The sequence below is a fragment of the Kryptolebias marmoratus genome, linkage group LG16 (genome assembly GCF_001649575.2).
Source record: "Kryptolebias marmoratus isolate JLee-2015 linkage group LG16, ASM164957v2, whole genome shotgun sequence".
Taxonomy (NCBI): Eukaryota; Metazoa; Chordata; class Actinopteri; order Cyprinodontiformes; family Rivulidae; genus Kryptolebias; species Kryptolebias marmoratus.
In genome coordinates, this window is record NC_051445.1 from 24,618,216 (window position 1) to 24,644,790 (window position 26,575).

Genomic DNA, 26,575 nt, shown 5'->3' on the forward strand with positions numbered 1-26,575 from the left:
ACTTGCGGCCTGTCCAAGGTGTCCCCCCGCCTCTCTCACAGTGACTGCTGGAGATAAACACCAGCTCCCTGTGACCTGGAAAGGAAAAGCAGGTGAAGAAAATGGACAGATGGATAATTAGATGTACATCTACAACTTCTTAACATTTGAAGTCAGTCCAATTAAAGAAAGATGCCATAGTTAATCAACCTTAGCCAGCACAAAAATAGCTATAAAACTCAAACAGTTTTACAGATATTGAGCTAAAATTTGGTGTGGTAGTAGCTGAGTGTTATCCTCAACACGTGCTCTGAGCACTAACAGCTCGTGCCAGATCCTGAGATGTTGGACGAGCTCGGGCGAATGCAGTTTACAAGGTTTGACCAAAACTGCTGCTGCACCTCAGTCCCTTTTCAGCAAGAGCTGGTCTGAGTCTAAAGCTGCGGCGGGAAAGGTGGCGGGCGACACGCATTCCCTCGAGGCACGCTAGCGCTTTAATTGAGTAGTTAAAAACGTATCTCCTAATCGTAAGGGTCGCAGATTCAGAGGTGAGGAGGGAGCTAAAACCTTTCCACCGGCTCAGACCGAGCCTGGCCTCTGCCTTCTTTTCTCCACACCAGATCCATGTTTGTTTCTCTCTCTCTCTCTCTGTGTGCCTCTCTCTTTCTGCAGACTCTGAGTCAGTCTCATCCCTGCTGTGCATCCTCGGATGACAGCTCCCCCGCCGGCCTCGCCGGGACCTTCCGCTTGGTACGGTCCGCTCCGCCCCTCTGCTACGTCTCGCGGATGGTAGTTTCTATTGGGAGAAGGTCAAATGACTCCGCATGTCTGCTTCTGTGTACATTCCCCGCTGCGAGGAAACCTCCCCACCAGCAGCCCTCACTCAGTCACCCAGGCTGGCTGTCTGCGCGAGCATCTCAGCCGGGACCCCACCACCTGCCCCCCACCCTTAAAGTAAGTACCGACGTACGGCAACGTGCTTGTTGTTAAACCTCCCCGGCTTCCGTTAGCTTTTAACCGGACAAGTCGTTTCCTTATTAAGCTTTAATGTTTGCTGAGAGAGTTGCTGTTTCCGTGCAGCTGCCTGCCTGGTGGCTTTAAAAATAGTTCACCCACCCTCCGGGATGATGCACTGCTTTGCAGGGGACATTTGTTTTTAATTTTTTATTTTTTTAACATCAAATCAATGAGTTTGTGAGAACAGGACCCTCCGTACTCTCACAGCAAGTTTGGTCAATTAAAGGTGCGCCTCGGACATTTTAGATTTGGCCGACTCTTGAAGTTAAAAAAAAATAGAAAGAAAAAATGGGCTAATGCTCCCCTGCAGGTATGGCTCGAGGATGTAGGCAGAGAATTGAAAGAGGTAAGAAAATGTCAAAACATTACAAACAACCCGTGTAAACGAGTCATTTAACCCTCCCCTCCAGTAGATGTTAATGTGAGGTCCGTGCTCAGGTGGGAGGGTGGAAAGTTCACTTCTCAGCAAGTAAAAGCTCTGAGGAAGGTAGGCTTAATGAAGTGAGTCATCTGAGTGAGGCCAAAGCTCCCCTCCCCTGCAGAGTAGTATGGAGCTAAGCCTATTACAGCATTGCATAATGCAATAAGGTATAGTCCCATAAGGTGCAGAATGAGCTGCCTGCAGGAGGGGGGGCATGGCTGGAAGTCTTCATAATATTCCTTTAAATGTCTCATTATTGTGCGTCCTAATAAGACATCTCAGTCCAGAGTGAGGGACAGGTTGTTCAGAGCTGTTTACAAACTCACCGCTGCAATGATGTGCAAGGTGGTTTGCTCAAGGTCAAGGAGATTCTGGGGCCTGACTGGAAGCAGAGTGAGCTGGAGGGGTGTTGCTGTTTAAAAAGTTTTAAGTGATTGTGACCACTCTTAAAGAGACAGTACGGCCAATTTAAAGTCACGGCTGTCAATGGTTAGTACATTATCAGTCACAAGGTACGCCGGGAAAAGGGATAAGTTTTCATCCAGGTGTCGGGCTGACGGCAGGATGTCACTGGGCTGCCACTGATGGAGACCAGTCGGCAAACGGCAGTCTCCAAGATGTCCCGAAAACGTTCGCGGAGCTTCTCAGTTTCCTCGCCTGAGTTGTCGAGCCTTGCAGCCTTGATTTGACTTTTGAACTGGTTCAAAAAAAAATTGTGCAACGTATTTTATCTCGTAGTAGTCACGGAGTTGTTGCAGGCATCTTGAACCCTTCTCAATTTAGATTTGGTAAATTCTATATTAAAATACAAAAGTTCATGTTGTAAATTCTACAGCTGCGCTTGGACACCCGCACAGGAGGCTCCTCTGTAAGAGAAAACCTACAGCCCAGAATGCCCGAGTCTAAGAACTGCACAGATTAGAAATAATGGTAAAAATCAGCCTGTTGTATTCCAGAAGTCTACTCCAGTAGATAAACTCATAAATGTGAGTCTGGCTGCCAAGGTGGGTACGATGTGGGTATAGGTGGACAACAAAATAATGTGCACGGCATAGATTACAGTTTTTCGTGTCGTGCACATGAAAATGGGCCATGATTTTCAAAAACTGGAAGCTGCATTGCTTACTAGAAAAGTTTATTCTGTCACTTTTTTTTTTTGCAACCTTACATTAAATTTAGTTTTTAATTATTATTTGGCTTACTGTACTTTCTATTTGTTGTTCAAATCAGACTTGTTTTCTAAGCTGGAGTCCTACAAGTCCAACAAGTCGTCACATCTTTCCTAAGAATGTGTCAGCGTCTGTGAAACGGGACTTGATTTCATCTTGGCGCAAGCTGCAAAGACACACCGGGAGTGTTCCATTTTCACATTGTTACAGCTCCTTGTTACAGCTTTTTTTTTCCCTAGCTCCCGGTTCATACAGGATCATTCAGGACGTTGCCTCCTTCGCTGGCCTCGCTGTAAAGATTGATTGTGTCTGCAAAGAACTCTCACTCAGAGGGCACACCGGCAAAGTTGTTGATGTTGTGCTGCTTTTGGTGTTCGTCTGTTTGACATAGACCCATAAATATTTGACTTTTTGTGGTCTTCTCTTATTCTCCTCTTGTTATTTTTATTTATTTATTTATTTTTTACCTTCTTCTATTGCACCTAAAGCAGCGTAAGCTTGTGGTCTGACGGCAATAACTGTCCCTGTGAAACAGAGTCGGCAGAACAGAATGTAGACGTATGAAGAGAGGGGTTTGAAATGAGGCCTGGTAAAAAAGGGTTACCACTGTGAACAGAAGACAACTTTATTTTCTTTAGTTTTGTGATTTTTGTACAAAAATCATACAAGGAACAAAAGCGATGCTCAGAAACAGTTTTTGGATTTGCTTTTGCTTGTGCTGTTGCCTCAGTTTAACAGACAAGAACCTCCATTTAACCATTTTTTAACATTTTTTATTGTCACAAATCTAAAACCGAGTCCATGCTTTTGTTAATCCTGTGCAAGTGTGAACGGAATTATCTTTGGGTTTTTTTCCCCCCATAATAAGTTGTTTAAGGCTGCACATACAGACTAAACTCAGTTCTGCCAAATACAAATTTTCTGATTTTCATTATTTGCCGAGTAGGCATTAAAAAGGTAAACTAGTCACGTTTATATATTTAATGTAAGTAAGAATTCACAAAAACAGTTGTTGACAAAAACGTGCCAATTTCTGAAGCATCTCAAACACCAGCAACAAATTAACAACACAAATAGCTTTTTCTCTCTCTTTTTTTTTTTTTTTTCTCCAATGGAAGAAATCTAATTTTTGTTGTGCACCGAAGTTTTATACCTCAGGTAGACGTAAAGGTCAGCAGCTGGTGATTATCAGTGCCTGCTTTAAATGATAAAACATTTAACACAGATTATATAGTCATACTTGTATTGAACTGTGTTGTCTTTTACTAGAATATTCAACACATTGTTTCAGCTCCATTAAATTGAAGTTCACTTGTTGAGGACTTGTCCTGTTTGGCAAGAAACGTCACCGCCGTAAAGGATGATGTTGATATATACACACACACACACACACACACACACACACACACACACACACACACCGGTTGAGTGATGACTCTCATGATCAAATTATGCATGGTGCTGCTGGCTTTGATTAATCCCTCACCCTGCCATCATCAGTGAGTGCTTGCTGTTACCAATTGATTACTGCACGGAGATTCATGTTGATGAAACTGAACTATATTCATGTAGCAGAAATAATTTCATACATGCCGTTCTAAAAAAAAAAAAAAAAAAAACTAATTCGATTGGATCGAAATATTTCCGCATTTGTGTTCGACTCAAATTGAGCCGCTCTTTTTCACGTTCTCCTTTTTCCTTCCCTTCTGACGAGGCGGGGGCTGCGAGGGTTTCGAGGTTCGGTCCTTTATAGAAACGGCCGTGAGAAACTAAAAGTAGCCCTAATTGTTTGAAGGGCGCCACAGTCTTGTGGGGTTTCAGCAGCTGCACCTATCCCATTCATCCCATTTGCGAGCTCATTAATGCGCACGCGAGGCGCACGCAGGTAGAGCCTTGAGCGATACAAATGTGGAAATTACTAACAGCGCATCTCACTTGTTGCGAGGCATTGTGTTTCATAAAAGGATGCTTTGCAAGAAAAATGTAGTTTTAAGCATTTGCTTTTATACGTTTTTTGATTTGGCTTTCAATATAATACCAACTGCTGCACACTGAGCACGTCATGCCTAGGCTTTCACATTGTAAAGGTGAAGGTGTTTGACCCTGAGGGGGTCCGTGCACTCATAATTTCCACTGGGATTCTGTGGTTTCTTACGCAGCAATTCAAGGTAAAAAGAGTGACGCGATGTAATGATCCATCCTTGTTTGTCGTGGTTTTCATTTGTTCGCGAGTAGTTGCGACATGGACCAGCCAAAGTGATTGTACGTGTTCGTTCCGCTTACGGTCCGCCGACGGTCCTTTTGGGAGCTCTTAAATCAAACGGAGCAGAGGGACCCGCAGCTCTGGAGCTGCATATCTGCCGCTGAAACTGGCTGCCGCTAATCTGAGCTCAGACTTGGAGTTGGAGTCAGTCTGTAGAAGTTGTTGCCAGTAAATAAGAATGAAGAAGAATGTGAAGCTGTCACGTGAAAGTGATAAAAGCAACCGAAAAACTTTAAATCGAATTTCCCCCTCCCTCCTGTCCAGGAGCATCATGAAAAACTGCTTCAGAGAACTTTTAAACTTTTTGAGGCACTAGTTAAGTTGAAGTTTTCTTGATTAACGAGCAGTATTGTTTTCACGTTTTGGCATCAAATTGGAGGTTGGCCATTTTGTAGCTGTAGAAACCAAAGGAACAAGCAACTCCTGAACTCTGTCTCATCCTAAGCGGACAATTTATCTAGCGAAGATGGTAAACTGTTGCTGAGTTGATGGTTGGTCAAGTTAATTTGAGTGAAACTCTACAGACGGCCTCACAGAAGATGTTAACTAATCATTGGGTTATGCAGTAGATAGGATAACTTTATAAAGAAGAGCTATATTGCAAGAATATTTCACAGTAACTAATAAAAGGTTAAGGTTAAAAGTTAAGTTTTTAGTGACCTTGCTTTTTATCCCTTTTTTCTAAGCTGTCTCTGTACATTTTGGTGAGTTTAATACACTTATTTGATGTTTTTTTTTTTTTCTCATCAATGACAAATATATCTATAGTTTGCATAAGTGACCTAGTACCACTTTTGATTATCACTCCAGGTACCTCTAAAATGGCATTTCATCCTGGGGCTTTCATAATTTGACTCTACTGAGGTTAGCGATGACTGTCTCATCACAGTTCGCGTCTCATTTAGAGTTTTTTCTGTGAGAACTTTGCGTGTTTTTCTGTGAACACGTGAGGCGCTCTGGTTTCTTCCTACAGTTCAAAAACATGTATGCTCGGTTAGTTGGACACTCTAAATTGAGCACTGGAGTGAGTGTTTGTGCACGATTGTTTTGTTTCACCCATGATCCCAAACCAAATGATATTTAGTTTACATTTTTTCTAAAACAACCAAACAAAAACATCAAGCTGTACTTCACAATTGATAATTTTTTTTTTACTGGTAATTATTATTAGTATGAAAAAGTTTCAAACGATATTTTCCTCTATATTTGACAGAGTCCAATCTTGCTATTTGCTGTATTAAATGTATGTTCAGTGGAACATCTGAAGAAAATAAAACGATGAGAGAGCGTTCCTATCTCAAATAATAAATGAAGCCTGATCAATAAAGACATGTTTGCAGCAACTGAGAAAAACAAAGTTGTTTTTAATTATTGTTGAAGTCATACCTGAAACCCTTAAATCTAGATAGTTTTGAAAGGTAAACCCCCTCTGGTGTTTTGTAACTCCTTTTGCTTGTGCATTTGAATTAAGCCCCTGCAGTCAGACTGCTAAATCCACGGCTCTCAAACTGTGTTACAAGTACCACTGGTGGTACTCAAGATCCTCTTTGTGGTACTCAGAAGATAAATATTTACACTAACTGTGATAAGCTAAAAAGTAAAGATAGCCAAAACTACGAGTGATTCAATAAAATCTCAATCTTGACTCCAACTGGAAACCACTCGGAGCAAACGTTCAGTGTAGAGTATTTCCAGAAATCTTGTGGAAAGTAGTAGACTCTAGTGAGCCAGTGTGCTAGTGGCTACTGAAGCAGCACCAGTGAAGTCTATTGGACCTGTAAGCAACAAAACATGAAAAAGAATTAGGGTATTTGGTTCCAATTATCTCAAAGTTATATTCATTTAAGTGGAAGGGCCAAGACTGGAACCAACACATTCTGAGCTTTTTTCTTTTATAGGTGCAGTGTGCTTCTTTTTTTTTTTTTTTACAATAATATGCAAGTGTGGTTTTGCAAATCATATGTGGGGATTTGAAAAAGACTTTGAAAATTGATAAAGGTTTCAAGAATTTATCTGTTCTGTTCAGTTGCTTTACAGCCGGTTTCAAATGTTGCTTGCAGGATGGTAGAGGGAGTCTTATACAGACGCCTCCTTGATTCAAAAGAAAGGGCTACTCTGTACATGAAGAAAACATTCCAGTTATGAACTCTGTATCTAAAATGCACACAGATTCTACCCCTTTTAAGTTATTGTTAACCTGAGGGCCGATTTATTTTCTTACATCTCTCTGTGTGATTTTCACTGATTTTTGTTGCTCTTCTTTGCCGTTATCCCACTGCCTAATCATGATAATCTCAAAAGAGACTTATGGAGGATAAAGGCCCTTGGCAGTTCTTCCAACAGTGCAGGTAAAGAATACATAAGGACGAACATGGATCTGTTTTTTTAGTATGGGACTCACATGGCCAGGCAGACAGTTTCGCTCTGTAATGACTTTACCTACATCCAGTAAACAACATGAGGGAACTGGTTGGAGGATTAGAGGATTTATGATGCTAAACCACAGTAACCCAGCCTGATGACGCCCCTCATGTCTCCTCCTCCCTTGAGTGAAGCAACTTACCTCCTTCCTCTTTTTTTCCCTCCCTATTTGGCTCAAGGGCCGAACATGTGATCAAGATCAGCGATCATATGGATGAGATGAAGAAGGCTGCGGGTGCTCTTTGAATGTCTTCGAAGTGAAGGAATTTGAGTGTTTCTCTTGAATTGGTTTGAAAACAGTGAGGGTTTTGCTTTGTCTCTCTCTACCCCTTGCTCAGGTTGACACTTTCTGATAAGCCTTCAGATGTTTTTTTAACAACAAAACTTTCCATCAGACAAGTCTCCGAGCTGTGTGCTGGTCAGTTTTCCCTCCGCCATATTGTACCCACATTTTATACCCACTAGTTGATAGTTTGTATATACTGGGTATGGCGTAGTTACTATTGTGCACCAATGTACCTAAATATTTTCCAGTTTGCGCCCATGCACTCATCATATGCATGGTTTTTGCCATGCATGCAACCCTGCATGCACTTATTCATGTATAGGTGCCAGCTACATGTGACCCTACACAGAATCAAGCTGTGCTATATTTCATAGTTCACGTTATACGCATCGTAACAAAATACAGTTGAAAAAATATAATTTCCTTGACACAATAATGAGCCAGACGTTTTCAAAAGTGTACTCCGGTTCAGCGCATGTCATGGCTGTGAACGCGCCAGCACAGACGCTCAACAGCACAGGTTTGTTGAAGTGAATGCTTCTTCTGTAAAAAGTAAAATGTGTTCCCTTGTGTTGTTAGGCAAAAATATCAATTATTTTAGGTGCTTAATTCCTGGTTTGAACAAAACATCATTTTCTTGTCTGGGGCTATTAAAAAAAAACAAAAAAAACCCCTTTTGAGCAGTAACCTAACCACGTCAAAAACATTAAATAAAAAACAAACAAAATTCATAATAATAATTGATCCAGATCTGATTATCCCGATTCCAAAAGTGTACTCCAGTAGATTAAATCATTAAAAGTTGGGGCAGCCACCAATGTGGATATGAAGTGGGCAGAGACTGGTATGATGGACTAAACTGAGGACAGTAGGAAGTGACCGATGGCAGACAGCTGCTTTTGATATCATAAAAAAAATAAAAATATGGGTATGAATTGACCAAAACTGCAAAGACAGAATTGACAAAAGGCCAAACTGACTTGTAGCCATCCAGACTGAAATAAAGCCACGTTCTGAGTGCATCGCTCGTGTCGTAAACTGAGTGACAATGTGATAGTTCCGCAACACGCATCTGAAACTTAAGTGACACATAACCTGATGGGAAGATGGCAAGACTGTCAGTGAGCTAAAATCAGATTTGTCCCCATCACTGAAGTTGAGTGAACATTGCCTTTGGTTCCACTCTGGGACACAGCTTGGACGCTAATTGAATCACAGCAAGGGTACGGGGGTCATTGTTGACTGACACTCCACAGGCATTTGTCTCTGTCAGCCTAATATCACACAGTGAAATGACTCAGCAGAGAGCAGTCCCCAACCCAGCTCTGTACATGTCTTTAACTCAAACTGACAGTGTTCCAGCTCTCCGTACATACCTTGCCACAAGCAACTCTGCTTGAAAGCTGAGTTTTTTTCCTCTCTCTCTCTTTCTTTTTTTGTTTATTTTGCCATCACCATTATAGAAGCCTACAGTCACATTCTGCGGAAAAAAAGAAACCTAAGTTGTATTTCAAGTAAATGGTAGACTCTGAAGACGTACTTCTCAGTAGTTTACTTGGCTCAAAGTGGCAGCCACTTTTGGAGTGACCAATTGTAGCAGCTTGGCTGAGGGGTTAGGAGGCTGGAGATTTTCCTGTAGATGCATTGACACTAATGATGGGAACACTGATGTGGTTGGTAGACAAGTGAAAATTACTTTGTCAGAGCAGCTTTGGCACTTCTGGACCCTTTTTTTTCACGTTTATCGCACCATTGGAGTCAGCCTGCTCATTTAAATCCTAACAAGGAAGTCAATATCCCAATCAATCTCCCAGAAGTATTTATTTACCTACACGTCTTCACTCTGAAATTCACTTCTTATTTCCTTTTCCCCTTCCCCGAGTTTTAGAGGAAAAAAACTGCATTCAGCAACCTGGTCAAATAGATCTGCATATCTGAGCCAAGCATTTTTTTTTTTCATATCAGTTCAGAATGTTTGAAAACCTTTGAACCTTATTTTATGATTCAATTTATTGTAGAATTGTGTCATTTATTTTGAAAAAAAATGAGATACCTTTTTGTATTTGCTTGAAAAAAAGAATATTGTGCCAATCCAAGAGTGACTAAGCTGACCTTGTGCATATTGTTGTGTAATTCCAGCAGATGCAGATAAGATGCCCTTTAGAAGACAACAACCATGCATCACTACCATTAACCCAATGCAAGTACAAGAGTTCAAAATGACAAAGAGGGTGTTTATTTCTTGCTTGGTAATTGACTGAGCATTTCCATAATGGCATTGTGCTTCCTGCCAGGCTATTGTGACCCCTATTAGTTCAGGAAACAATGCAATCAGCGTCTGTAAGTGCCATCAGATACAGCCGAGGATATGAATTGAGGAAAAAGAAGAGATGAAGGATTGAAACAGGAGAGACGTAAACAATCAAGAGACGCAGACGATGGGACAAACTGGGGACAGGAGTGAGGAACAGAAGGGAAGATGAGTCATATTACTGCAGCAAACTGGGCCTTGACTGAAATGCGAATGCACAGAGTGGACCAAGATTTTAGTTTTGTCTGGTCCGGATTAGTGAATTCACCCCAGTTTTACTTTATGTACTGGTTTCTGTTCATAGGGTTCCTTGATTCTTTGTGCTGAGCTGCAGGAATGTGTCTTATTTTCCTTGGCATTTAGTTTTTCTACCTGTCAACTTATCCAGCTTTTGATTTTACTAAGGAACAAACACCACAGCAGCTACATCATTCAGGGTATGAATAGAGTGGTTTGATCTGAGGCTTACTTGAAAGGTAGGTGGGCTTCCATTTCTTAAAAACCTCTATAGGGTGTATATATGTGGCCTGTGCTGACATTTGCCTGCTTTCTTCTATGCTTCTTTGTAGCTGCTGGAGATGTAGCTTCATGCTGGGCCAGCTAATCCTGCCGCTAATCAATACTCCTCCTGCACTCTCGTTTCCATCCAGCAGCCAGCCCCGACTCATATCTTTATTTGCCATCTTATCGTCTCAGTCATCTGTAAAGCACGGAGCAATAAAATTTGCATCTTATATGGAAAGGATTTGATACAGCTGTGTAGCATGTGACCTGCTGGGTTTCCAGCTGCCTGTTTTGTAGGCTGTCCAGGATTAGCTCATCTTTGCTTTCTGTGAAAACGGCTCTGTCAGCCTTGAGTTAAAAGCACCCTGCGCACATCACCAGCATTTTGTTGTTGTTGTTGTTGTTTTACGGTCGGTATCTTCATGCAGAAGTGTCGACCCGAGCGCCGGAGATACCTGCTGTCCCTCCGTCGGTCTGAGGGATTCGCCTCAGTCCATTACATGCTTGGATGCTGATAATGTTTGTCATGATGCTCTGCACGGCCAGAGACGATTAAACTGAAACACAAGGCTGGCTTAATGAAGCTCTGCAGGAAAAAACATCCTCAAGCAAGATTCTTTTCTTTTCTTTTTTTCTCTTTGCCAATGAGTGTAAAGCAAACCTGTTTCTTTCATGTCAGAGGAAAGCAGACATCTGTAGGTCAATTTACTGGTTGTAATGTTGCAACACAGGTAGCTACAATACAAACAGAATATTACCTCAAACACAGCCTGTTAAGCTCTTTATCACTTGCAGTTGTTCCTATGACAAGCATCTCACTGAATGTTGTCAGTCACACAAGTCAGAGCTCATTATTAGACCTTTTTTAAGAGTCTAAGAGTTTTTAAGAATTTAAGAGCCTTTTATAATTGTTGCTTTGCTTTCAAATGTCCTGCTTAAAGATCCACGATCCGCACCTTAACATCAAAAAATACACAAAACTCTTCATCTTAGCGATATTGCTCCACTTAATTTTTATCTTAGCGTTTCTTACAATATCAAAACTTGAATCTTGTTCCTCACTTCTAGCAGCAGCGTCACCAGTGTTTTAGTCACACAATGTCACTGGTCTAAAATAAAATAGTGCTCTGTGATAAGTTAAGACCCCTAACTGGTTTTGGGGTTAAGAGCGACTCCCAAAGAGGATTGTTTGCATGCTGGGTCCATTTGAAGAGATTCACTTTCTGTTTAGAGCTAATCTTCTTTCCTATTTCTTTTTGAATATTGCTTAGGAAAAAAAACTGATTTGTTCTTTTAGTGTGTTTGATAGCTGGAGTTGGCGTCACTGAATATTATTCAGTGTGCTTCCAGTTCTTGTTTTGTTTTGCCATCGGTACATTATTTTGAGGAGGAGAGTTCAGGGTTTGGTGAAGCACTGTAATCATTTTAAAAACTCTTCCACACTGTGACGAAAGGAAGGATGACTCATATTTGAACAGAAATGGGATAGGAAATTGCGTGCCTCTGGAATAATCTTTCTCTTCTCCCTGGGGTCTACATTTTCTCTGATTGGATAAGCAATTTGCTTTAGATATTCCCCCCAACCCCCATTCCTATTTTTGACTTTCTGTGAAAACATTCATAGCCATTTATGAAAAGGTACTTTTGTCCTCATTGCCTCCTTGTCTTCTCAGTTTGATCTCAAGTTAAGTATTGTTTTTCGAATTGTTCCTTTTTTATTGATTAGCTCACTTGCTTTGTTAACAGGCCTAGCAGTCCTTTGTAATCTCTACAACTCATGCTTGTAGGTAACACAGCTTCCTTCAGTACCACCAATCTGACCCTGGCTCAGTTTAAACACCTGACTGAACACAAAGAGTTCACTCAGTTAAATTAGGCTAAAAAGGCTTTTTGGTATTCTCTATAAAATTGCTTCTTCTTTTCACTGATTAATTTACTGTACCCACTTTATTTTGACGACCCCACAATGCTTTCCACTGTCTCCCGTTCTGCATCTAATTTTTGATGACCAGACTCCACTCTGGTGTGTGGAGGCTCCACGTCATGGATGGACTGCTAACACATTCACCCCACACTCCACTTAGGAACCCAATACACTGTCACCATGATATAATAAGTCCCCTTGCTATGAAAGTTTTGTGCTCAAAACCATCCTGAAATGATCACACTTTAACACGCAAAAAAAAGGAGTTCACTGTGTTCTTAATACACTCCTGCAGACCTCACCAAGAGCCAGTGTGAATTGGGCCAAACCTAACAATTAAAAGGTGGGGACCTGGGTACACTATTGACAGCTTGCCAGTCTATTGTAGAGCCAACACAGAGATACACAGAGAAGCTACCCATGCATGCACACACTCACACTTAAGGTCAATTTAATATAGCAAATTAATTTATTAGCTGCAGTTCTCACAGTTACTTTCCTCAACTGCAAATAAAAAGCCACCTTCAAGTTGTTCTTCAATAAACTTCGGGAAAACACTGAAGACAAGGCTAGAGTTTCCTCATTAGTGCTAAAATAAGCCGTATTATCTTACACAGCATGTCCACAATGGCAGTATCTGAAAGGAAGGGGAAGAAACCACCTAAACCAGATGGTTGGTAGGTAGTGACCATTACTTTATTTACCAGTCAAACAATCGTGACTGTCAATGGCTTGTGAAGACGCTTCTTGTCGATTGGCTGACAGGAACTAAAAGTTTCCAAACTCCACTGTCTTGTTCCTTTTTTAATGCGACATCCTAATAAATATTAAATGCAGTTCATCTTTTTTTATCTGACCCTGCATGTGTCTACCTCAGCTGTTGCCATGACATTTACATTTAATATGTCCAACAGCATTTACAATACTTTAACTGGGACATGACATGGCTTTAAAATCTGACTCGGGTTTTTCAAGCCGAGGAAGAAAAAGAGAAAACCTGTGTGTTGCATCAGAAATGCTCTTTGTTTTCTCTCAGCGGCCATACGGTCTGTCCCAGTCGGCACTTGATTGGCAGCAGAAAGCAAACTGAGCACCAGCAGGGAAAAAGATACTGAGTAAACAAACATGCTCTAAGAGTCAGGTAGGCAGGAAAGGTGAGAGCGATGGACCACACCACCATCCTAACAGTGAAAATGAGGTAAAATTTACCTGTATGTTTACATGCTGTTCAATGCATTGGAGCTGACACTTTTTAATTATGTTTTAACTGCATTTTTTATGTATGTTTTGCAAGCACTCCCTTCTTATTGGAGAGGATCCCAAAAAACACATTAACAAAATGGCAAAAAAATTTAGTTTCTAATTTTAATATTAATAATAATATTATCACAGTACAGCATGCCATCATACAAACACTCTAATCCCTGTACCAATACTCAGGTGTTTTCTTTACCTCAAGTGGCCTAAAATGAAATAATAATAATATGGAAATAACAAATAAGCAAAAAATTACAACAGTGCCTATATTGTTTGCATTGACATTGCAAAAGTATCTAGTTATTTATCTTCTCCACAGCCTCGTCACTTGTGAAGTTCCTCAAGGATCCATCTTGGGGTTGACTTTATTTGTATTATACATGCTTCCCTTGGGTTATGTCTTTTTATTTACATTGTACAAGCTACCTTTGGGTCACATCGTCCGCAAATTATATATTTATTTCACTGTTATGCAGATGATACACAGAACTTTCCTGAAGACCTCACATTTATTAGGTTATAAATTGCACTGAAGGGTTGAAATGTCAGATGGTTTGTGTCTGTCTTCAGTTAAATGAATCTGAAATTATTCTTTTTAGTCCTTCAAACACTTCGGTAAAGCTAGCATCTGTCTTAGGGCCATTATAATTTGATCTCCATGTCCTTTTGAATTTGATGAACCAGATACACTCTGTGGTGGAGTTGTTTTGTGTACAACTCAGTATAAAGACCTCCAGGTTGGATTATTGTAACTCTTTATTTTAGCACTTTTAAAATTGTCTTGTTGTTTAAAGTGTTGCACATTTGGAATCCTGAATGTAAATTTAAACTTCTTTGTCCTTATTCAAATGATTCAAATGATTCAAAAGATCTACAACTAAAATAACTCTTTTTGAATGTTCCTATTCCTAGTCCTTTCAAAACACAACTTAAGATAGATTTATGTCCTATGGCTTTTGATATGAATTAGTGACTTGGACATTTTACCAAATGTTACATAAATAAATAAAAAAAATACTACCGCAAATCAATGTTTTTTAACTTTGTTCAATATTTAAAATTTTTAACTTCTGTTTTTCTTTTTTTTGTTTTAATTAGATTTTCACATTCTTTTCTTATGTTTGTTGTTGTTTTTAGGGTTTATTGTACAGCACTTTAATAAACTATGGTTGTTTTTAAATGGGCCTTTTTGTAAGTAAGTTTAACTTGATTTTTAACAACAATAAATCAAATTTAGCTACTTTAGCATCAGAAAGTTTATGCCTGTTAAGCATCAATACATTAGACTTTTTATTAGAAAAGTTTCCTTGAGGAACTTGACTTTCTAATCGTCATTTATCTTCATTTCCACCATAGGCCTGAGACGAGACAAATGAAAGCTGCAGCAGCGATGAATGTCTCTTGTACTTTGGTGAAAACTCAATCTTTTAATGACTTGGTACAATACACATTTACAGAGGTAAAAAGGCTTTCAGTTTTTAGTAGTATATGGACCAAATTTGAAACCGATAAGGCGAGTTTGTTCAAATACACCTTGGTTAAACCCAAAAGGGTTGTGTTATCCAAAATAGCTGACTTTCTGTTGGGTTTAGGGTGTACCTCCAAGAGGTGTTGTGTGCCTTTTTGTGAGTCCTACTTGTGTACCAAATTTAAGATCTCTATATGAAAATACATCTTAGTGTGTTTAAAACAGGTGGCACTGTTGAGCCGATTTGCCACTCCTTATGACCCTTATGACATCATAATTTTCACTTACTTTTACAATGTTCCCAAAGGTTTTTGAGTATGTTGGAGCCCCAAACAATAATATGAGGAAACATTATGATCTCAAGAGGCCTAATTGGTCAGCTGATTGTTTTCATAAAAAGGTGGCTGTTTTCTTGTGTCATAAGGCCCGTTAATAGAAAATTGCATGCTTGACATATCATTTAGGGTGTTTTGTTTTTCCATCTGTTTCTATATAAATTCTTAACACCTGGACTTGTTTATGAGCTGTGGCTGTCATTAAATTCAGGCTATCATACAGTAATTGTGCAATAAATACTAAAAATCAAGGCTCGAATGTTTAAAATCAGTGGGTAAGACACCAAACTCCTTTGAGTTCACATCAGTGTCTGAGATCAGTTGTGATGAAATCAAATGCTCAGTGTGTGTGTGTGTGTGTGTGTGCTAACAAGTGAATGCTACCAGTAGTCCATTTGCCTTATTGTGATTATTATGTAGCTCTATGCTGACATAAATTGTGGCATCATGTTTCTCATCTTTATCCAACAAATTACACACTAATGTTACCTCTTAGCTAACGGGTTGAGTTTTTTTCTGAACCTAGTAATAATTGCTGGTGAACACAGTAATCCTGTCTTGTTCTCTAATTCAAGCAGCAAAGTGTTTGTTTTATGTGCGGGATGAAGTTTGCCTTCTATTAAGACTTTGTACGGACCAGATAATTCATGTCCTGTTATGTAGTTCGAACCCAACTAGTTGTAGCTTCTTTTTTTGTGTCAACCTTGGAGTGCATGTTTTGTTTGGCCTCTGTTAGAAGGCTAATCCTTTTCCCACATAATTGCATTACCAAGCGTGCGTCATTCTCAAAGCCCTCTCGAAACGTTTAATATTTCACTGCAGACAGTTGTTTCGAATCTCAGTCTGTCAAATAAGATGCAAAGGAATCCGTGTATTCTGCTGGGTTTCTCTTTATGCTGTTATATGTTTGTACCACGTCTGGAAGAAAACTAGATGAATATTTCAATTCCGTTTATTTATATAGTGCCAAGTCACTATAAAAGTCCTCTTAGGGCACTGGACAAAAGCATTCTCATACGTTAGAAAAAGCCAATTTGTACAAAATGCCTATCTAAGGAAGCCAGCAGATGATTAAATGAAACGATGTGTCCATATATTTGTGTCCGACTGGTGGAAAGGAGGAAGGTGGCAGTTTGAGCCAATGCGGGTGCTTTAATCACCCCGTTTTCCTTACCTTCCCCTCCCTCTGGCCCTCCACTCATCTCATTACAGACAGGAGAGGGTGAGAAATGAGGCCTGTATAGACCTCTGCATTAATTATTGAACCCTATCTTCTTTTACCTCAGCTCCTCCTCCACGGTCCCTGATAACCTTTACACGGAGCAGCAGAGGCCAACTCCCTGCCCTCGTACTGTCTGGTGGGTCCGGCAGAGATGAAACGGGAAAGTCTGGGGGAAGGAGGGTTAATCTTTCAGAGAGTGTTCTACTAAATGGCTCGCACATGACATGTTTGCCTGCACCGGCAGATATATCGCCCCCCCCCACTCCCTCTTTTTTTAATTACAGTTTAATTGTTCCTCGTTGTTCCAGTTGAGCTTCACACCCAATTAAATTCATTCAGTTTTAAATGGGTGCCGGTGTGGTAAGGTAAGGCAAATAATGATTAAAACGGCCATCTGACTCCACGCATTGTCTTTGTCGTGTTGGCAGAGTTCTGCTCTGCTTGCTGCCTCCTGCCATGCCCAGTCGATTAGAATCCCTCAGTTTGAGGCCAGCTAATGAAGGCTGCTGAGGTCGGCGTGGCCACGGCTTTCAGACAACTTGCGGGTGACTTGCCGCGCCGCTGAAAACCGCGCCGCTATCTCCCTCTGTCCCATGCCGCTGACTTCTCTGCTTTGTTTGTGTGTGCGCTCCCTGCAGGTCTGAAAAGGCAACGTGAAACCTCGACCTCCCAAAAGCCCCCCGAGCAAAAGAAAAGAAGACGCTGCCAAGATGTTCAGCACCAAAAGGTCAGCACTATGTCACTTATGATCTGTTTCTACGTATGCAGAAAAAGGAATGGCAGAGATCTTTGGAAATTTAAGAAAAAGAAGTTGGGTTTTTGGATTAAAACGGTGGTTGTTTCTGGTCAGCTATTTTTAACTTACAGTACCTCCGCATGGGAAGAGACATTCATGTTAAGGAAGGTAACCATAACCATTGATTATTGTTACCATCTTCTTCACCCAGAATAAACTTTATCCCTTAATTTGAGAACCTTACATGGCCTTTTAAACACACATTTTCACCTTTGATGCTGCAAACTATGTCAAGTGTAAATACTATTGCTTTTTCGAGACGTTTTGGTAAACAAGTTTTACATTCCCCTCCCTCTGCATTTTTAATGTGGCTCGTGGTTGCATACAGTCTGCATAAATCATTCATCGCTTTGGCTTTTCTAGATGTTGTCTTTAAGGTGGCAGTGGTCACATTGTCATACTGGGGTTTATTTAAGGTGGGCTATGTGGTATAAAACAAAATGGTTCTTCAGCTTCCATGTCACAAGGTCAGATAGTTCACAAATAAGAGATTGATTTGTTTTTTTAAGTGTCTTTAGTGCTTAGTAGACATTACTGAGAGCACAATAAACTGATTGTGTGAATTGTAATTTAATCTTTAATTCTGAATCAATAAGGTTAGGATGTACAGACGTGTGATTTTTAGAGCCCTGAATTAGAACCAGGGCTCTGGAGCCACATGTGGACCCTCTTTGTTATCAAAATAACACAAATATATATTTTTAACTCAGAACTTGTCTCAAAATGCAGTTCTAATGCTCCTGAGTTGCGTTGAACATGCCCGCCACAAAACTAAGATGGATTATGAGATGCCTGCCATGACTCTTGCAACTAATTTGAGAGAACATTTGAACATGTTCAAAAAGACTGGGAGCGTCTGTGAAATTGAGAAGGTCCGTGAACATTTCAAGACATCTCACCAGCTAGTTTTCAACAATCGTAGCCCAGGAAGATAGTCCCCTTAATGCACTGTGTGTACAGCTTCTGATCAGTTTCGTAGCAGCGTAGTCTTAATATGAGTTTTCATTAGATTGTTATATTAAAATAAAAAGTATTGATCAGTCTGTTAGTCGTTTGTTAGCCTGTTTGCTGCTTTGTTAATGCAACCTTCTGACACATAGTGCAGTCTCTCTAATTCAGCTAAAACATTTTTCAAAACTCTTAAAGCACTTTTTTTTAAATCAGCTGCAAAAACAATGGCTTGAAACACAAGCTATATCATGGTGCTTTGGTTCTGTAATTCTGCTCTATTGTGACCAAAGTTTGTCAAAAACTTTTCATCAGGTCATCAGGTTGTGTTAAAAGATCCTAATATCTCTCTGTAGATGCACTGTAAGTGATAGAAGTTTGTTATGAGATAAGCTTCTTATGCGCTGGTTAGAAACGCATCGCACTTTTTCTGTGATAGGTGTTCTTTAGAACGTAGGGAGTCAAACTTTGGGTTTGTGTTTCAGTCTGAAGTTTCGATAGGGAAGTGAAAAGTTAATGTATCATAATGCGATGGCGAAGTTGTCATAGCGTTGCATCCATCCGGATCTCTCCTGGCACCGTGTGTAATCATCATACAGCGTGTGAGGAGATGATTAAACCTTGCCAGCCCTCCGTCTTCAGGGAGCTGCGTCAGCACAATCCATGGCACGGATGCGCTCAAAACAACTGTAATAAGCTGCCATGTTGAAATTCAAACGCTCCAAAAGCTCACTACCATTTTTGCTGAATATGAAACAAAAGGATTTTTTCCAAACTGCTGATCAGTACATAAAGCGGTTGAGGAAGGTGGTGTCTGTGTTATACTGCTTCACTGTAGCTTTAAATATTGATTTTATTTTACTTTATGCTGTCCAAGGGTCCCTAACAACACTTTTCTTGAGTGCAAGAGTGATTAAGGCTTTTAATTAATTAAAATCACACATGTTTGCAGATTACCTTTAATTCAGAATGTGGACCATGCCTTTGACCTTTAGTGAACTCTTTCTGTTGGTACAGACCAGGGGTGGCCAATCCTGGTCCTCGAGGGCCACCATCCTGCATGTTTTACTTGTTTCCCTGCTCCAACACAGAGAAACAAGTAAAACATGCAGGACGGTGGCCCTCGAGGACCAGGATTGGCCACCCCTGGTATAGACTGTCTCACTGTTGTGGTGAATCAGAAAAAAACCTTTTGCTTGAAATAGTTTCTGGACATGCATCCATGAAAATGAAAATAATCTGATTTGATTTGCTTGACATACTTTTCTTTTTAATTTGATTTGTGTTGTCCTGAAAAGTTGGTATCATGTGATGTTCGGAACAGGCATTCATTTCGCCCTAAAACCACACATTTGCTGAACTGTTGCTGTGATAATTAATTACCTTCTCCACAGGTGAGGTTAGCTTGTTAAGACATCTTAATCAAATGACAGTGCAGGATGTCAGTAATGACACCACCTGCATAACCTCTGCTTTTGCAACATGAACCCAACTCGTGTTCGTGGATTTGTCGTTCATCTTTGACAAAGGACAGCTTCTGTAACGCAACCCTGCCTCAGTTTGACCTCTTGTTCTTTATTCAGGAGTCACTTGGTTTTGCTATTCTTAGACATTTGCTTGGAGGTTCCTGCGTTTGAAGTGAAACTTTGATTGGGAGCTGTTGCTGACATACTTTGCAGGATGCCACACTGTTACATTTTGAGAAAAGACATCCTGATGCTGTCATCACCGAATTAATCGTGGCAAACAATAATAATTACGGTCGACTTTGACCCATCTGTACATCAGCCCTTCTCTCCGAGCTGTTGGCATGAAGAAACTCGCGCTTGATCATTTATGTTTGCGGAGGAAGGAGAATTGTGTCTGCAGAGCAGAGTGCATGCTGGGATGCATTAACCTCCCACAAAGGTCTGCTGATCCAATCACGACGTAAAGCCTGCCAACACTACGCCACACACTGACTCTCCTTGAAGTGACCTGGTCAGAGCATCAACCGTGTGACTGTATAAAAAAACCCTCATTTAAAAAAGTGCATCGCGTTGTGTCGGCCCCGTGTGGAATCTGTAATGTAATATACAACAAGTTGGACTGGACTTGATTGATTTGGTTGAATACTAAATGAGCTGTTGCATTTAATTACACAGTGACCAGGTCATGAAAAATAGAAGACTCTGAGTGGCTGGTAGGTGTCAATTCTAATCAAATTACAAGATTTTCCAGCAGAACCAGTAAGCTTTTTAGTTTTTGTTGCACAGCTGTACATATGGTATTTTATATCAAACTGCAGTTAGCTGCAGCATCAGTTTAGACATTGTTAGTTAAAAGTTGTCATTAAGTAAGAGATAAACAGTTCTTTATAAGCTTTAAGGATTTTTATTTTTTACATTTCTTTTTATAAAAGTTGAAAGGTATTTAGACACCAAAACAAGAGCTGATGCAGCATTAAACTGTAGACAAATGGAATCCGCAAACCTATTTTTATCAATTAGCAGCAAAAAGCTTTTCTAAGCAGCTGTATAAATGTATACTAAGAGCAACAACCATAATGATGACTGTAATGATAACAATGTGACCGCCCATATTGCTAAGTGATAATGTTCTGCAATGTTCTTTCCCATCACACACGTGGAGCAGAGTGCTGCCATCCAAGGTGCTCGGGGAGCAGCTGGAGGGTTAAGGGCCTTGCTCAAGGGCCCACAGTGGTGCTAACCGCTAATCCAGGGTGAAGGCAGATGTGGGCGCTTCACTTTCCCCACCAAAGGTTTATGCCAGTCTGGACATTCGAACCTAAGAGCTACTAATCACGGGCTTACCTCTCTAACCTCTGCGCCACCACTCCCCTTACTTCTCTTACTACTTAAAAGAATGCAAATAATAGACTGAAGTTAACAAAGAGCACCTGTGCATTTTTAGACACTCGGTCCGTCATCATGGTTGGGATATCAAGGACTAGACTAACAGTGTATTGAAATGTTCCTCCTGTGCTGAAAACACTTTCTGAGGAAAAACTTGCTGCATGGATTCAGATGTTTACTGAACTCTGTAAGGTTGGATATTGTTCTGTGTATTCCTTCAACCAAACTGAAAGATCATCTTATTGCATTATGTTTTTTGTAAGATGAGATAATGTGCTTTATCTTGTGGTGCCGTGAACCTTGCGATGATGCCAGAACACTACGAACAGATAACACCTTGTGAATGTTGTCAGAAAAACTTCCACATGGTGGAAAAGCTCTTGGAAGGAAATATGGCACCACTGTTGCCACTGTAATGACGGGAACTACCCATGCACAAAATGGTCATTTATTAAAACTTAGATCTCAAATGTACAAGAGAGTCAAGATCATGATTATCACTCAGGTCTAGTTTCCAGTCCTGATCATAGATTTTGATGACCTGCTGCTGTTTTACCTTATTCAAATAATAACTCTTCTTCCATTATCAAAGATTAGTTCTATTTCTATTTTCATTAGTGATCAATTGATGTTCTCATCAATGTAAAGGACAAACAAGAGCATTGAATATCAATGTCAAAAAATAGATAAAAAAATATAGCAAAGCCTTTTTTTTTTGACTGTCTTTCATTTAGTAATACTATTAAGAAATGATAATTAACAACACCTTAAAATGAGATGTGCAGAAACAAGACTTAAGAGGACAGTTGATCGGAGGGCAAATTAAAACCTCCATCTGACTGCAAAATATCATTAAAAAGGCCTAACAGACTTTGCGGGGCTGGTTTACTGTGCATACATTTCAAGGAAAAGTTGTAATCACTGCATTTAGCATCAAATTAAACCTGATACCTTTTTAATAACCACTCCTCCAGACCGACAACATTAAAATGAAGCTTTTCAGTCACAGTGAGGGGTGGAAAAAGTACAATTATTGGAAGAGAAAACCTCTTTAACTGTTAAGTACAGGGAGGAATCGATCCCACTTTGGGCTTGTGTTGCAGCTAGTGACGCACGAGTGAGACATTACACTGTTAGAGGGAAGATGGGTTCAATTAAATACCAGCATATTCTGAAAGCAAACATTCCACTGTCTGTGGAAAAAAGCCAAAGATGAAGATGACTGCTAATAGTCTCTCAAATGCCTCAAAAAATTGCTTCATGAGACTGAAGCATTATGTTTTGGCATGACCCTCACAGTCCAACGTGAGGCCAGTTTGAAGATGGACAAAGAGCAGGGCAAGCTGAATAGATGAAGAATCTTACAGCTAGAAGCTTTTTGTGGAATAAATGGCTAAAACCCAGAAACTAGATGAAGGATTGGTGCAGAAGTACTGACATATATATAAGTTTTTACTGACACTTAACTTTGAGGTCTTTCAGAGCTGGGTTCCCTGACATGGATTTTTATTTTCATTTTGCCTTTGGTGGCAGACAATAGTGTACTTGCTTGTGTGCGTGTGTGTTCATGTGTCACATTAGTGAAATATTTCATGTACCACTGAACAGATTTATTTTTTAACACTCTGTTTAATAAATGTTCAACATTTTTAAATGACCAATTAACAACAAACAACCAATGCCACTCCCCTCCCCACCACACACACACACACACACACACACACACACACACACACACACACACACACAGTCACCTAATGAGTACCCCTAACAAGCAAGCAGAAGGAAAATGAAGAAATGGATAAATAAAATAAATATGACAGATCAATAAATACACTGCTCAGTTCAGAAAAGGATTCCAGTTTATTTCACATGACCCAGCCTTACCGCCACAGTCCGTCAGATGTTTTTCCAGTTTAAGAAAATAAAGATCCTCTTTAATCCAGCTTGTATATGTAGGTGGAGCTGCGGGTTTCTAATTGAGCAAAATTAGTTTCCTGATTGTCAGAGTTGTGAATATTTTGTAACACAACCTTTTTTTTTTCTTCCTAAAAATCTTATTAAATTATGTCCTGCCTTGTCCTCGTGGACCAAGGATCCTATCTGTCCCAGCACATGAGTGTCCCCTTACAGCCATATCGAATGTTTTGCAACCACATACAAGATAGCTGCTACAGCGAAGTGACCTTAGCCAACATGAAACTGGCTCAGAACCAGTCCGTTTTACTGATACTGAGCTAATATTTGATGTGGTAGTAGCTGAGAGTCATCTCCAACACATGTGCTGAGCACTCCACATTGTACAAGATCCTTGCTTAAAACGCAGGCATGATCAAATCAAACTTCTACAAAGTAATCATTGGATGGTCATCTACAACCGATTAAATTTTGGAGTTGATCCTATTCTAGATGGCTGCCACAGCCAGCTGATCTTAGCAACACAAAAATCGCTACGATGCAGGCAAATTTACATGTTCCTTGAGGGGAAAACGTCAACATGTCAAGTCGGTCAAGAGTTTTTCGTTGGTGTTGTTGTTTTTTAAACCAAAGCCGATGCTTTATTCGGATTAAGTCTAATGTTGTCATAGTATAATATATTATTCATATTATTTGTTTCATTTACAATACAGTTGGGGGTTAGGGTTCTATATACTATGCACAGTTGAGTGGCTTCTGGATAAACCGGATAAGTAGCTGTAAGTGTTGAACTTGATCTGCTGCTTAGTTGAACTTTGCAAACTGCAGCAGCATTGTGATCGGGCAGCCTCAGAAGTGACAGGTCCTGGACAGTAATGAAGCCCGAGGACTGCGAAACTCTGCAACAGTGATGAAGAGAGGGGTTTCTGCTGACACAGGAAGAAGGAGGTATCAAATGTCAGGGGACACATTAACTCTACTGTTACTTTGTGGCCCTCTAAGACTGGATGAAGACAGAGTAAAAGGTTTTGTGTCACTTCGGGAGCACCAAAACCTGTCTGTATCTTCTTAGGTGTGCTAAATATTTTATGAACGCACCTGTCTACAAATGAGGGGTTAAACTCCATTGTTTTCGTCTCATATCTTGCTAATATTAATACATCTGAGAATTAGTTCTGTGTAAGAAATGCCTGTTTGGGGTGACTGAGAATCTAGAACAAAAAAGCAGGTTAAGAATGTTTTAAAATTCAATATAATGCTTTTAGTATTGAAAGAGGAGAGCTTACACTGTTCTGATTTTTTTCATTTAAGATGAAATTTAAATGCACCTTTTGGCTCAAAATGATCAATTCCCTCACAAGCCCTTTTAAGACAATGAATGTGTGTTTCTATGGATAGATTTGCCACATGAAGCCAAAAAAAGCCGAACCCACAATCCTTATAGGTGAAAGGAGGTTTAAAAACCTTTCTAAACAAAGTCTGCATTGACGGTTTAGTTATGACACTTGCAGCAAGAGCAGCACCTATTTAGTGTCCAAACAGAAACTTGCAGGTCCATTTCCTCCCCATCCCTTCATTAGGAGTCTCTCGACAGTCAGGACTGTGACACATTGATAGTTAAAATGGCTGATTTCCTGTTGGCTTCTGACACACATCATGAATGGAACAGGGGGGCGTTGAGGGCTGTGGAGGAGGCTGCTTTGGTCCATTTTGGTCCATCATCTTGTAAATTTGGAAAGTTCAGTTTTGTAATCGCTTAACAAGCCTTTTGTGAGCATTTCAAGCATCCCAACATTTTTGGAATACGTAAGTAATCAGGTGCATCTCAGAGCGACTATCAGACATCCAGTTATACCTAATGGGGTTATAATACAACATAGTCATGTAGGGCAATGTTGTGCAATTGCTAAAATTCTATTTTAAAAACTGCACCAAGTCAAGTTGAATCTATTTATATAGCACCTTTCAGCAACAATGTGGTTCAAAGTGCTTTACAACATGAAAAAACAAAAATAGAGAACAAAAGTAACATAAAAACAGGCAATAATACAAAAAGCTAAACTAAACTCATCTAAAACATGAGCTAAGATAATCTAAATGAAATAAATGATTAAAAGTAACATAAACAGATGAAAAACTAAGCAAGGAAACTAGGATGTAAAAAGCTAAAATAAACTTATCTAGTCAAGTCATACTAAAGATAAACTGAGGAAAATATAAGATGGATACAAAGATATAATAAACTGATAAGTGTGTTTTCCCAAGCCCCATGGATAGCAGAACTAGCTAAAACACACCATCATCATGAGCTGACATGGTTAACATGTTAGAAATAATTCTACATATACACACATTGAGTTACATTTATATTCTAAATAATTTCCTGGATGCCCTGATTTTAAAACAAACAAACAAACAAAACCCACTCCTGTTTATTCCTGGCTCGTTGCTAACTAGCATATCAAGTAAACAAGTAAGCAGATTTGTATTTCTTCTAAAAAAAATAGGAGCAGACTGCACAAGTGAGTGATACATTCTTCTTTAGATAATTCCTACAAAAATGTTAGTGATTCAAGCTCTGCAGAAATATTTTGCCTACTTGGAAGCACACCATACTGACCAGCTAAGAATGGCTTGTCTGAGTGGACCCACTTCCAAAGTGGATTGCTGCCATTTTAAAAACTCCAACTTCAGTCTTTCTAAAACCAGAGCAATTTGTTGAAATGTTATTTAAACCTTTACATCAGTCCGTTTCACATTACACTATTATTTTGGCAGAAATATGAAATTCTTGCTGGAAGTGAGCCCAGATGCTACAGCTAGCTGCTGCAGATTCCATTTGTGCTTCCAAATAACCACAATTTTACATAAATGGGCACATATTGTAAAACTGACTGCAATGTAAATGTTTAGAAAGCACATTTTACACAAACCCCTTTAAAATTCTAAAGATTGGAGTTGTTTTAAGATGACAGCTGTTCACTTTGGTTTAAAGGTAGCACCTCACGCTGTGGCTGTTGGAGACTAGTTGGCGAAGCTGCGAGAAAACAGAATAATTTTGTGTTGCAGCCTCACTGAATTCTGAGGGTTGGTGACCAGCAAGTCGTGTGGCCTTGTTTTGAGCAGCCAATATTATTAGGTATTTATAAAATCATAGCTGATTTTTGTGTGTGAGACTTGCAAAACCGTATTCTAGGCTGTGCACATCATTTCCATTGCCCACATCATACCTGCCTCGACCCTTTTGTAGCCACCTTAGCAGCTGCCCAAGCATTTATGGTTATAACCTACTGGAAAAAGATTTGGAGCATTTTTAAAATTGCTATTATTTCACATTGCCGTGGTTTTTAGACCTGTACATTCGGGCTGTAATCTCACAGTCAAATCCCACTGAGATACTGGTTTTAGCTGTGTTTGGATTAGCTGTCAGCTTGTCTGACTTTCTGACTTGCTCTTTGTTTTCTAACCGAGGTTGTTCAACG

At 39.9% G+C, this 26,575-nt stretch overlaps 1 protein-coding gene across 4 annotated transcripts in view; it reads left to right on the forward strand.

The window, feature by feature from the left end:
* Positions 1 to 802: 802 nt before the first annotated feature.
* Positions 803 to 26,575, forward strand: part of oxr1a (oxidation resistance 1a) — a 210,160-nt gene continuing 184,387 nt past the window's right edge. For 2 of the 4 annotated variants that reach the window (XM_017413195.3, XM_017413196.3), the window contains exons 1-2: positions 803 to 933; positions 17,216 to 17,304. In XM_017413195.3, coding sequence (XP_017268684.1) covers positions 17,288 to 17,304 — 17 coding nt within the window. In that variant the 5' untranslated portion in view covers positions 803 to 933; positions 17,216 to 17,287. The remainder of the gene's footprint in view (positions 934 to 17,215; positions 17,305 to 26,575) is intronic. The other 2 variants (XM_017413194.3, XM_017413199.3) reach the window with 1 other exon arrangement.